The 13,504-nt window shown below is 41.9% G+C and overlaps 1 protein-coding gene across 9 annotated transcripts in view; it reads left to right on the top strand.

Annotated features, from left to right (window-relative positions):
- The first annotated feature begins 3,221 nt into the window (after positions 1-3,221).
- Positions 3,222-13,504, top strand: part of VAC14 (VAC14 component of PIKFYVE complex) — a 206,075-nt gene continuing 195,792 nt past the window's right edge. For 4 of the 9 annotated variants that reach the window (XM_049703821.1, XM_049703822.1, XM_049703819.1 and 1 more), the window contains exon 1: positions 3,223-3,627. In XM_049703821.1, the coding sequence (XP_049559778.1) occupies positions 3,580-3,627 (48 nt within the window). In that variant the 5' untranslated portion in view covers positions 3,223-3,579. Of the gene's footprint in view, positions 3,628-13,504 lie in introns of all 9 variants that reach the window. The other 5 variants (XM_049703812.1, XM_049703817.1, XM_049703816.1 and 2 more) reach the window with 3 other exon arrangements.

Genomic DNA, 13,504 nt, shown 5'->3' with positions numbered 1-13,504 from the left:
AGGTCAGAGGTGATTATACTGTGACGTCATGAGGGCCTGCTGGATCTGAAGAAATCCCAAGTTTGGGATCTCCCAAACCTCTCCTACTGGGCCTCAACATGTTGCCCTGACACTCCAGCAAAACCACACTGCTGTTGGAGAAACTGCTTTGTGCAATTCAAGATTCGGGTTCAGTTTCTTACAGTGTCACCAGCACCCTCTTGCAACAATGCCCATAAGTTATATAATACCAACCAGGCCTCATCACACTTATGTGCAGATGAGTTATAACTGTGAAATGATGGCCACTGTGCAACCAGACATACTAATTATCCACTAGGCTGGAAGAGTCTGAGCACGGCAGGCCTGGCCACCAGGGACAGAGGAGAAGTGAGCACATAGAGAAGGCAATGGTGGCCCTTGGGCTTTATTCTCAGTACCAACGCCAGTCCAATTATGCATAAATAACCTTAACTAGCTGACATTTTCCAAGATGTCAGAAAAAAAAAAAAACCGTTATTTTCAGGAACTTCTGAACTAAAGGTAGGACAAAGCATTGGTTTCAGCCTTGAATGAAAAACTGGTTTCTTAGCAACCTAGGCCAGAATGTGATTACAGAAGAAGAGAGTTCCTTCTGGTAAAAAAACATTTCCTTACTGTTTCAATTGTTAAAAAATTGTATCACATTATGACCCATGGGAAATTCAGTTCACCTTTAAGAAAAAGCCAAACCAAACAGCAAAAGGAACAGATGAAATATTATGTTAGATATGGATCTAGTGGAAATGAATACACACTAAAGAAATAGATCCAAATCATTCCCATTGATTTTTTTTTGCATTGTTTTACCTCAACCATCATCAAAATTCTAAAGACATAAACTTCGCAAGACATTTAGAAATGTCCTTATCAGGGCTACTTGGTATCAAGGTAAGGGGAGGAACCTATTAAGCAATACATTTTCTTCTGGAGATGAATCTGTATTGGGGGCAGTTTTCAGGTTGTCGGTGCACCCACCTTCATTTGTCAGATTGTGTTGGCAAGGGTTTTAAAAGCTGTGAAAACCCCACCAGTAAAGGAAAGCACATTTTTCACAGATTTTTCTAGACACAATTACTGCATGACTTGCTGAGTTGGGGGATAGCTCCTGTATTTGTTTTCTATGTCTGCATAACAGATTATCACAAATCTAGCAGCTTAAAACAACACAAATGTCTTATCTCAGTTGCCATGGGTTAGGAGTCCAAAAGGTACTAAATTGGGTTCTTGGTTCAGGCTCCCACGGGCTGAAATCAACATGCCAGCCAGCTGCATCCTCATCTGGAGGCTGAACTGGGGAAAGATTATCTTCCAAACTCCCTCAGTGTGTTGACAATATTCATTCCCTGGCAGCCATTTCACTGACGTATCATTTTCTTGGCAACTGACAACAGGGGACCAATTTTAGCAACGAAAGACCACTCTCAGGTCCTTACCAAGTGATCCATCATAGACAGTTCACTGTTGTTATTATCGACTCCTCAGGGCCAGCAGAAGAATATCGCTCCCATTTAAAATCTCTCCTAACTTCTTTTAAGGCCTCTGCTGATTAGGTCAGGCCCACCCAGGATAATCTCCCTTTTTAGTAACTCAAAGTCAACTGATTAGGGACATTAATTAGATGTGCAAAATATCTTCTGCTATATGACATGACAATTGTTAGAGTGACAGTCCATCATATTTACAAGACTTAATCACAGTTGAAGGGAGGGGATTGCCCAGGGTGTATAGCAAAAAGGGTGGGACTCTTAGGGACCATCTTCGAATTCTATGTACCATAGCCCCTCACTTGTGTCCCATAGATTCTGATCTGTGGATTGAGGATAACACTCCATTTTCAAGACTGTTATAAGCTTTACAGGACTGCTTTTCACTCATTAGAAAAAAGTACGACCAGTGTTATCTCATATTGTTAAAAAAAAGAAACAGGCCCCAAATTGATTCACTTGTGCTAAACTCATGTCAGCAAACCAAGACTTAATATCTAACCTACTTGTAGTTTCAGCTTCTCCCAGCAACATGACCTTTAACTAGTTAATCTGGAATTACCTGATCAGCTCTGGTGAAGTAATCTGCATGATAAACACCCCCCTTCCCCAAAGGAGGGTGACATGCCTGAAACAATCTACTTCATTCCTAGCTGCCACCCCCTTCTGCCTATAAAAGCCTTCCATTTTGTTGAGCTCCTTGAAGCTCCTGTCTGCTAGATGGGATGCTGCCAGAGTCATGAATTGTTGAATAAAGCCAGTTAGATCCTCAAATTTACTCAGCTGAATTTTGTTTTTTAACAATATTAATCCTCATTGGGTTCCACTGTGGTATTATAGCTTTGCCCTAAGTCCCTGTTCACTATGGAAGCTTATGATAAGGAACTCTGATGCATCTCCCTGTTACTGTATCTTTAGCCACACTGCATCCATAAAGTGCTTTTTATCACACAGCTTCAACTTCTGTTCCACCATTTAGTGTGAAACTTCAAAGCAGTTGGAGGGGCCGCTTTATAGTGGCTCCACCTGGAGGCCTGCAATCAACACATTTGGGGCTTCTGCTGTCTGTAACCCAGCCCTGCAAGGTATCAGAGCATGATAAACACATCCTGAGTCCCAAATGGTGGGGTGACAGCCACTGCTGGTACCTGAGATTTTAGATGGTAGGCAGATAGTTCTGTTTTTAATTGCAATTTATATGTTTTAGAAAAATATGTCACTACTCAAACCCATGATTTTAAGGCATAAGCAAGGCTAAAGAATGAATTTAAGATTTTTTTAAAGTGAGTTGATTAGAAAGTACTTTTAAAATAACAGTACAAGTGGCTAGAGCATAGCGAAAATCAAGATGGTGTTACTCCAATGCGGGAAACTTTGGCATGTGAGATATTGACTGGTGACTAAGTAGTGAATGAACTAGCAGATTCAGTAAGTATAGAATAAATTATCCTAAGCGAGTCAGGCTCCAGGAGCCCCTTCGTTCTCACGAACATCTACAGAAGCCCACCAAGTGCCAAGCCTACCACGTGCAGGCAGTTGACTGCATGTAATACAGGCCCAATTAAGCAGGTCTCAAACCAGACTCAGACTGTTGGGGTCGAAAGCTGGAGTGTGAGGGTAGAAGGTGAAGCCTTGTGGGGCGTGGCCAAACACCCTGCAGGTGCGTGCGGAAGCGTGGCTGGAGAGGGGCGGGTCCTAGCGGCGGAAGGCGGAAGCTGCTGCAGAGTCACCTGATTCGAGTAACATGGCCGTTACCCTTTAAGAGCTGCGGTGCGGGTTCCAAGTGGGACGCCTGACCGGTTGGGCGGTCGAGGGCAGGTGTGTGGAGACGGGGACCTGGCCCCGGTTCCGAGGCGGCGCGCGGCGGCGGCGGAGCGAGACAGGCGGCCCGGGGCGGCGTGGTCCGTGAGCCGGCGCCGGAGGCAGCGCGGAGCCGCAGACTCCCCTAGCCCCGGCGCGGCCCGGGCTGCCGCGGGCTGAGGAGTCGCGGGGCTCCGGGGAACGCCCCGAGCTGCCACCATGAACCCCGAGAAGGATTTCGCGCTGCTAACGCCCAACACCATGCGCGCCCTCAATGACAAGCTCTACGAAAGCTGAAGGTGGCAGCGCTGGAGATAGACAGGTAAGAGCCGCGGGCACCCGGGATAGGCGTGGAGAGCGGAGCCGGGACTCCGTCCTGGTTCTGCAGGGGTCCCGCTCCTCCGGGCAGCTCCTCACGCCTATGCAGCCAGTGTTGCTACTCCAGGTTTCAGGCCCTTAGGGCCGTGCTTAAGAGCAGGAGATTGGCAGTCCCAGCTTTGCTTCTGACTGTGTGACGTGGGCCAAGTTCTTTAACCTACTGATGCCCCAAAGGGCTGCCGTGAGAATGAAGCGACGTAATGTATGTGTGCTGCTTAGGGCTGCGGTGAGAATGTAGCGCCGTAACGTATATCTGGTGCTTAACACAGCTGCGTCCTCAGTGTGGTCTCCATCAAAACGAGCAAATCAGAGACTGGCCTCTGATGCGAGGGAGATGGGAAGCGTGAGAATTTGCTAAGGATGTTGACCTGCCTCATTTCTTACCCAGCTTCTGAGAAGTGAAAGGGATAGTTAGTTGACCAAGTGGAGACATAAGCCAAAACCTCAAGGCTCAGAGGGCTGTTTGTTTTACCTCTGTCATACCACGCTTCCGTGCAAGCGGAAGTAGGAATAATTTGACCTTTCTTGTTTCTGCAGTCTTATTACGTGTTCAGTAGGACCCTCTTATCTGTGGGAGATACGTCCCCAGACACCCAGTGGATGCCTGAAACCTTGCATGGTAGCAAACTCTATATATACTGTTTTTTCCTATACATACATATGTATGATAAAGTTTAATTTATAAATTAGGCACAGTAAGAGAATATCCCAATGGCCAGCATCACTAGTCTTGCACTTTAGGGCCATTATTAAGTAAAATAAGGGCTATTTGAACATAAGCACTGCGATACCGACAGTCGATCTGATAACCCTACTAGATGGGTAGATATCATATACAGCATAGAGGTGCTGGAGAAACGGATGATTCATGTTCTGGTGGGACAGCAAGAGATTTCATCTCACCACTCAGAACAGCATATAGTTTAAAACTTAGAAATTGTTTATTTCTGGAATTTTCCATTTGATATTTTGGACCTGCGGCTGACTACTGGTAACCGAAACTTCGGGTGACGGGGGACCACTGTCTGTGTAACCATGATCTGCCGTTTTGCTTTTTTCGCAATCTACAAAACAAGATGTTTGTGAACATTTTAAGATTTGTCTGCTGTTATCTTACTTTTGTATTTTTTCCAGCCAAATCGTTGTGATAAAGTCTGGTGGGTGGGTCATTTCAGAAGAGTGGAAAAGAGCAGGCTGTGAAACTGAAAGAATGCCGGTCTGGGCGTCAGGAAATACGGACTGTAGTCCTGCCCTGTCCAATAGGGTAGCCACTGGCCATGCTTGGCTGTTTACATTTAAATTATTAAAGACAAAATAAAAAATTTAAATCGAGTTCTTCAGTCACACTACCCATATCTGACATGTTCAGTAGCCACATGTGGCTGTCAGAGACCATAATGGACAGTGTAGAGTTTGGAACATTTCCGGCACTACCGAATGCTCTCTTGGACCCCTCTAATCTAGTCTGTGGTGTGACATTCTTTGACCTCCAGCAAATTCCTTAACTCAGGGTTTCTTAATCTCAGCAATGTCGACATTTGGGACAGATAATTCTTGGTTGTGGTGGGCTGTCCTGTGCACTATAGGATTTTTAGCAGCATCCCAGGTCTCTGTCCACTAGACACCAGAAGCTTTCCATCAGTTGTACAACCAAAAATCTCTCCAGAAACACTGCCTAATGTCCCGTGGGGATGGACAGTCACCCCGGTTGAGAACCACTGCCTTAACTGCTTTGGGTTTTAGTTTCCTCCTCGGCTAAAGGGTTTGGATTTTGCTAAGAGGACCCTCATATTCAGCTCTAACATCCAGTATGTCCAGAACCACCTAGCTGCTTCTCTCATCAAGCACCACTTTCTTGAATGCTCTCTTTTCCCACCACTAGTGGTGGTTACCCTGACTCTCGCCAGTGCCAGCAAGTCGTAATGATAAGTATTGCTATAATGAGCCTGCCACCTCTGTAGTGAGACACTGTTTATCACCAAGTGACTTCAGGCAGATTTTGGAGTGTGGGTCAGAATTCCACCCGGCAGATTGCTTCATCCAGGGGTCACAGACTGGCAGCCAGGGGCCGTGTCCTGCCGGCAGACCTGTTTGGTTTGGCCTGGATCCCAGGGTATTTTTTTTAATAATATTTTTTTTCCTGCCTCTCTTGTGGAAGGGTTGGCATGTTTTCATTGTTTGAGGTAAGCGTGATTTTGCTATTGTCTTTTTTTGTTTGTTTTATTTTGGGGGTGGGGGTGTTGCTTTTTTTTAATTTATTTTTTTGAAGTGCAGTTGATTTACAGTGTTGTGTTCATTTCTGCTGTGCAGCAAAGTGATTCATTTATACATAAATATACATTCTTTTTTTTAATATTCTTTTAAAAATATTTTTTAAATATTCTTTTTTTAAAATATCCTATGGTTTATCATAGGATACTGAATATAGTCCTCTGCACTATACAGTTGGATCTTGTTGTTTATCCATTTCATAAATAATAGTTTACATCTGCTAATCCCAACCTTCCACTCCATCCCTCCCCCACCCCTCCCCCCCTCAGCAACCACAGGTCTGTTCTCTGTGTCCCTGAGTCTCTTTCCGTTTCGTAGATAGGTTCATTGTGTCATATTTTAGATTTCACATATAAGTGATATCATATGGTATTTGTCTTTCTCTTTCTGACTTCACTTAGTATGATAATCTCTAGTTGCATCCATGTTGCTGCAAATGGCCTTATTTCATTCTTTTTTATGGCTGAGTATTATTCCGTGGTATATATGTACCACATCTTCTTTATCCATTCATCTGTGGATGGACATTTAGGTTGTCTCCATGTCTTGGCTATTGTGAATAGTGCTGCTATGAACATATGGGTGCAGATTAGAGTTTTGTCTGGATATATGCCAAGGAATGGGATTGCTGGATCATATGGTAGTTCTATTTTCAGTTTTCTGAGAACCTCCATACTATTTTTCCACAGTGGCTACACCAACTTACATTCCCACCAACAGTGCAGGAGGATTACCTTATTTCCACACCCTCTCCAGAATTTGTTATTTGTAGTTTTTAATCATGGCCATTCTTTTTTTTTTTTAACATCTTTATTGGGGTATAATTGCTTTACAATGGTGTGTTAGTTTCTGCTTTATAACAAAGTGAATCAGTTATACATATACATATGTTCCCATATCTCTTCCCTCTTGCGTCTCCCTCCCTCCCACCCTCCCTATCCCACCCCTCCAGGCGGTCACAAAGCACCGAGCTGATCTCCTTGTGCTATACGGCTGCTTCCCACTAGCTATCTACCTTACGTTTGGTAGTGTATATATGTTCATGCCACTCTCTCGCTTTGTCACAGCTCACCCTTTCCCCTCCCCATATCCTCAAGTCCATTCTCCAGTAGGTCTGTGTCTTTATTCCTGTCTTACCCCTAGGTTCTTCATGACATTTTTTTTCTTAAATTCCATATATATGTGTTAGCATACGGTATTTGTCTTTCTCTTTCTGACTTACTTCACTCTGTATGACAGACTCTAGGTCTATCCACCTCACTACAAATAGCTCAATTTCGTTTCTTTTTATGGCTGAGTAATATTCCATTGTATGTAAGTGCCACATCTTCTTTATCCATTCATCCGATGATGGGCACTTAGGTTATTTCCATCTCTGGGCTATTGTAAATAGAGCTGCAATGAACATTTTGGTACATGACTCTTTTTGAATTATGGTTTTCTCAGGGTATATGCCCAGTAGTGGGATTGCTGGGTCATATGGTAGTTCTATTTGTAGTTTTTTAAGGAACCTCCATACTGTTCTCCACAGTGGCTGTATCAATTTACATTCCCACCAACAGTGTAAGAGGGTTCCCTTTTCTCCACACCCTCTCCAGCATTTATTGTTTCTAGATTTTTTGATAATGGCCATTCTGACTGGTGTGAGATGATATCTCATTGTAGTTTTGATTTGCATTTCTCTAATGATTAATGATGTTGAGCATTCTTTCATCTGTTTGTTGGCAGTCTGTATATCTTCTTTGGAGAAATGTCTGTTTAGGTCTTCTGCCCATTTTTGGATTGGGTTGTTTGTTTTTTTTGTTATTGAGCTGCATGAGCTGCTTGTAATTTTTGGAAATCAATCCTTTGTCAGTTGCTTCATTTGCAAATATTTTCTCCCATTCTGAGGGTTGTCTTTTGGTCTTCTTTATGGTTTCCTTTGCTGTGCAAAAGCTTTGAAGTTTCGTTAGGTTCCATTTGTTTATTTTTGTTTTTATTTCCATTTCTCTAGGAGGTGGGTCAAAAAGGATCTTGCTGTGATTTATGTCATAGAGTGTTCTGCCTATGTTTTCCTCTAAGAGTTTGATAGTTTCTGGCCTTACATTTAGGTCTCTAATCCATTTTGAGCTTATTTTTGTGTATGGTGTTATGGAGTGATCTAATCTCATACTTCTACATGTACCTGTCCAGTTTTCCCGGCACCACTTATTGAAGAGGCTGTCCTTTCTCCACTGTACATTCCTGCCTCCTTTATCAAAGATAAGGTGACCATATGTGCATGGGTTTATCTCTGGGCTTTCTATCCTGTTCCATTGATCTATCTTTCTGTTTTTGTGCCAGTACCATACTGTCTTGATTACTGTAGCTTTGTAGTATAGTCTGAAGTCAGGGAGCCTGATTCCTCCAGCTCCGTTTTTCATTTTCAAGATTGCTTTGGCTATTCGGGGTCTTTTGTGTTTCCATACAGATAGTGAAATTTTTTGTTCTAGTTCTGTGAAAAATGCCAGTGGTAGTTTGACAGGGATTGCATTGAATCTGTAGATTGCTTTGGGTAGTAGAGTCATTTTCACAATGTTGATTCTTCCAATCCAAGAACATGGTATATCTCTCCATCTATTTGTATCAACTTTAATTTCTTTCATCAGTGTCTTATAATTTTCTGCATACAGGTCTTTTGTCTCCTTAGGTAGGTTTATTCCTAGATATTTTATTCTTTTTGTTGCAGTGGTAAATGGGAGTGTTTTCTTGATTTCACTTTCAGATTTTTCATCCGTAGTGTATAGGAATGCCAGAGATTTCTGTGCATTAATTTTGTATCCTGCAACTTTACCAAATTCATTGATTAGCTCTAGTAGTTTTCTGGTAGCATCTTTAGGATTCTCTATGTATAGTATCACGTCATCTGCAAACAGTGACAGCTTTACTTCTTCTTTTCTGATTTGGATTTTTTAATTTCCTTTACTTATCTGATTGCTGTGGCTAAAACTTCCAAAAGTATGTTGAATAAGAGTGGTGAGAGTGGGCAACCTTGTCTTGTTCCTGATCTTAGTGGAAATGCTTTCAGTTTTTCACCATTGAGGATGATGTTGGCTGTGGGTGTGTCATATATGGCCTTTATCATGTTGAGGAAAGTTCCCTCTATGCCTACTTTCTGCAGGGTTTTTATCATAAATGGGTGTTGAATTTTGTCAAAAGCTTTTTCTGCATCTATTGAGATGATCATATGGTTTTTCTCCTTCAATTTGTTAATATGGTTTATCACATTGATTTGCATATATTGAAGAATCCTTGCATTCCTGGAATAAACCCCACTTGATCAAGGTGTATGATCCTTTTAATGTGCTGTTGGATTCTGTTTGCTAGTATTTTGTTGAGGATTTTTGCATCTATGTTCATCAGTGATATTGGCCTGTAGTTTTCTTTCTTTGTGACATCCTTGTCTGGTTTTGGTATCAAGGTGATGGTGGCCTCGTAGAAGGAGTTTGGGAGTGTTCCTCCCTCTGCTATATTTTGGAAGAGTTTGAGAAAGATAGGTGTTAGCTCTTCTCTAAATGTTTGATAGAATTCGCCTGTGAAGCCATCTGGTCCTGGGCTTTTGTTTGTTGGAAGATTTTTAATCACAGTTTCAGTTTCAGTGCTTGTGATTGGTCTGTTCATATTTTCTATTTCTTCCTGATTCAGTCTTGGCAGGTTGTGCCTTTCTAAGAATTTGTCCATTTCTTCCAGGTTGTCCATTTTATTGGCATAGAGTTGCTTGTAGTACCCTCTCATGATCTTTTGTATTTCTGCAGTGTCAGTTGTTACTTCTCCTTTTTCATTTCTAAATCTATTGATTTGAGTGTTTTCCCTTTTTTTCTTGATGCGTCTGGCTAATGGTTTATCTATCTTGTTTATCTTTTCAAAGAACCAGCTTTTAGTTTTATTGATCTTTGCTATCGTTTCCTTCATTTCTTTTTCATTTATTTCTGATCTGATTTTTATGATTTCTTTCCTTCTGCTAACTTTGGAGTTTTTTTGTTCTTCTTTCTCTAATTGCTTTAGGTGCAAGGTTAGGTTGTTTATTCGAGATGTTTCCTGTTTCTTAAGGTGGGCTTGTATTGCTATAAACTTCCCTCTTAGAACTGCTTTTGCTGCATCCCATAGGTTTTGGGTCGTCGTGTCTCCATTGTCATTTGTTTCTAGGTATTTTTTGATTTCCTCTTTGATTTCTTCAGTGATCACTTCGTTATTAAGTAGTGTATTGTTTAGCCTCCATGTGTTTGTATTTTTTACAGATCTTTTCCTGTAATTGATATCTAGTCTCATGGCGTTGTGGTCGGAAAAGATACTTGATACAATTTCAATTTTCTTAAATTTACCAAGGCTTGATTTGTGACCTAAGATATGATCTATCCTGGAGAATGTTCCATGAGCACTTGAGAAAAATGTGTATTCTGTTGTTTTTGGATGGAGTGTCCTATAAATATCAATTAAGTCCATCTTGTTTAATGTATCATTTAAAGCTTGTGTTTCCTTATTTATTTTCATTTTGGATGATCTGTCCATTGGTGAAAGTGGGGTGTTAAAGTCCCCTACTATGAATGTGTTACTGTCAATTTCCCCTTTTATGGCTGTCAATATTTGCCTTATGTATTGAGGTGCTCCTATGTTGGGTGCATAAATATTTACAATTGTTATATCTTCTTCTTGGATCGATCCCTTGATCATTATGTAGTGTCCTTCTTTGTCTCTTCTAATAGTCTTTATTTTAAAGTCTATTTTGTCTGATATGAGAATTGCTACTCCAGCTCTCTTTTGGTTTCCATTTGCATGGAATATCTTTTTCCATTCCCTTACTTTCAGTCTGTATGTGTCTCTAGGTCTGAAGTGGGTCTCTTGTAGACAGCATATATATGGGTCTTGTTTTTGTATCCATTCAGCCAATCTGTGTCTTTTGGTGGGAGCATTTAGTCCATTTACATTTAAGGTAATTATCGATATGTATGTTCCTATTCCCATTTTCTAAATTGTTTTGGGTTCGTTATTGTAGGTCTTCTCCTTCTCTTGTGTTTCTTGCCTAGAGAAGTTCCTTTAGCATTTGTTGTAAAGCTGGTTTAGTGGTGCTGAACTCTCTCAGCTTTTGCTTGTCTGTAAAGGTTTTAATTTCTCCATCAAATCTGAATGAGGTCCTTGCTGGGTAGAGTAATCTTGGTTGCAGGTTTTTCTCCTTCAACACTTTCAATATGTCCTGCCACTCTCTTCTGGCTTGCAGAGTTTCTGCTGAGAGATCAGCTGTTAACCTTATGGGGATTCCGTTGTGTGTTATTTGTTGTTTTTCCCTTGCTGCTTTTAATATGTTTTCTTTGTATTTAATTTTTGACAGTTTGATTAATATGTGTCTTGGCGTATTTCTCCTTGGATTTATCCTGTATGGGACTCTCTTTGCTTCCTGGACTTGATTAACTATTTCCTTTCCCGTATTAGGGAAGTTTTCAACTATAATCTCTTCAAATATTTTCTCAGTCCCTTTCTTTTTCTCTTCTTCTTCTGGAACCCCTATAATTCGAATGTTGGTGCGTTTAATGTTGTCCCAGAGGTCTCTGAGACTGTCCTCAGTTCTTTTCATTCTTTTTTCTTTATTCTGCTCTGCAGTAGTTATTTCCACTATTTTATCTTCCAGGTCACTTATCCGTTCTTCTGCCTCAGTTATTCTGCTGTTGATCCCATCTAGAGTATTTTTCATTTCATTTATTGTGTTGTTCATCATTGTTTGTTTCATCTTTAGTTCTTCTAGGTCCTTGTTAAATGTTTCTTGCATTTTGTCTATTCTGTTTCCAAGATTTTGGATCATCTTTACTATCATTATTCTGAATTCTTTTTCAGGTAGACTGCCTATTTCCTCTTCATTTGTTAGGTCTCGTGGGTTTTTATCTGCTCCTTCATCTGTGGTGTTTTTTTCTGTTTTCTCATTTTGCTTATCTTACTGTGTTTGGGGTCGCCTTTTTGCAGACTGCAGGTTCGTAGTTCCCATTGTTTTTGGTGTCTGTCCCCAGTGGCTAAGGTTGGTTCAGTGGGTTGTGTAGGCTTCCTGGTGGAGGGGACTAATGCCTGTGTTCTGGTGGATGAGGCTGGATCTTGTCTCTCTGTTGGGCAGGTCCACGTCTGGTGGTGTGTTTTGGGGTGTGTGTGGACTTATTATGATTTTAGGCAGCTTCTCTGCTAATGGGTGCGGTTGTGTTCCTGTTTTGCTAGTTGTTTGGCATAGGGTGTCCCACACTGTAGCTTGCTGGTCGTTGAGTGAAGCTGGGTGCTGGTGTGGAGATGGAGATCTCTGGGAGATTTTCGCCATTTGATATTATGTGGAGCTGGGAGGTCTCTTGTGGACCAGTGTCCTGAAGTTGGCTCTCCCACCTCAGAGGCACAGCACTGACTCCTGGCTGCAGCACCAAGAGCCTTTCATCCACATGGCTCAGAATAAAAGGGAGAAAAAGTAGAGAGTAAGAATTAGTAGAAGTAGGAAGAAAGAAAGGAAGGAAGGAAGGAAGAAGGAAGGAAGAAAGAAAGAAAGAAAGAAGGAAAGAAAGAAAGGAGGGAGGGAGGGATGGTGGAAGGAAGGAGGGAAGGAAGGAAAAAAAGAAAGAAGATAAAGTAAAATAAAATAAAGTAAAATATAATAAAGTTGTTAAATTAAAAAATAAATATTAAGAAAAAAAATTTTTAAAGAATGGACAGATAGAACCTTAGGACAAATGGTGGAAGCAAAGCTATACAGACAAAATCCCATATAGAAGCATACACATACACTCTCACAAAAAGAGGAAAAGGGTAAAAATCATAAATCTTGCTCTCAAAGTCCACCTCCTCAATTTGGGATGACTCGTTGTCTAAAGGAGGGAGGGAGGGAGGGAAGGAAGGAAGGAAGGAAGGGAGGGAGGGAGGGAGGGAGGAAAGAAAATAAAGTAAAATAAAATGATTAAAATTAATTATTAAGAAAAAATATTAAAAAACAAACAAAAAACGGACGGATAGTACCCTAGGACAAATGGTGGAAGCAAAGCTATACAGACAAAATCTCACACAGAAGCGAGGAAGAGGGGAAAAAATCATAAATCTTGCTCTCAAAGTCCACCTCCTCAATTTGGGATCATTCCTTGTCTATTCAGGTATTCCACAGATGCAGGTACATCAAGTTGATTGTGGAGCTTTAATCTGCTGCTTCTGAGGCTGCTGGGAGAGATTTCCCTTTCTCTTTGTTCGCACAGCTCCCAGGGGCTCAGCTTTGGATTTGGCCCCACGTCTGCGTGTAGGTCGCTGGAGGGCGTGTGTTTTTCACTCAGACAGGACGGGGTTAAAGGAGCCGCTGATTCGGGGGCTCTGGCACACTCAGGCCGGGGGCGGGGGGTGTGGGGAGGGAGGGGCACGGAGTGTGGGGCGAGCCTGCCGTGGCAGAGGCCAACATGACGTTGCACCAGCATGAGGCGCGCCGTGAGTTCTCCCGGAGAAGCTGTCCCTGGATCCCGGGACCCTGGCAGTGGCGGGCTGCATAGGCTCCCCGGAAGAGGGGTGTGGAGAGTGACCTGTGCTCGCAC

The sequence above is a fragment of the Orcinus orca genome, chromosome 20, assembly GCF_937001465.1.
Source record: "Orcinus orca chromosome 20, mOrcOrc1.1, whole genome shotgun sequence".
In the NCBI taxonomy this organism is placed as follows: domain Eukaryota; kingdom Metazoa; phylum Chordata; class Mammalia; order Artiodactyla; family Delphinidae; genus Orcinus; species Orcinus orca.
Note: the sequence above shows the minus strand (reverse complement) of the source record. Positions and strands in the feature narration are given on the sequence as shown.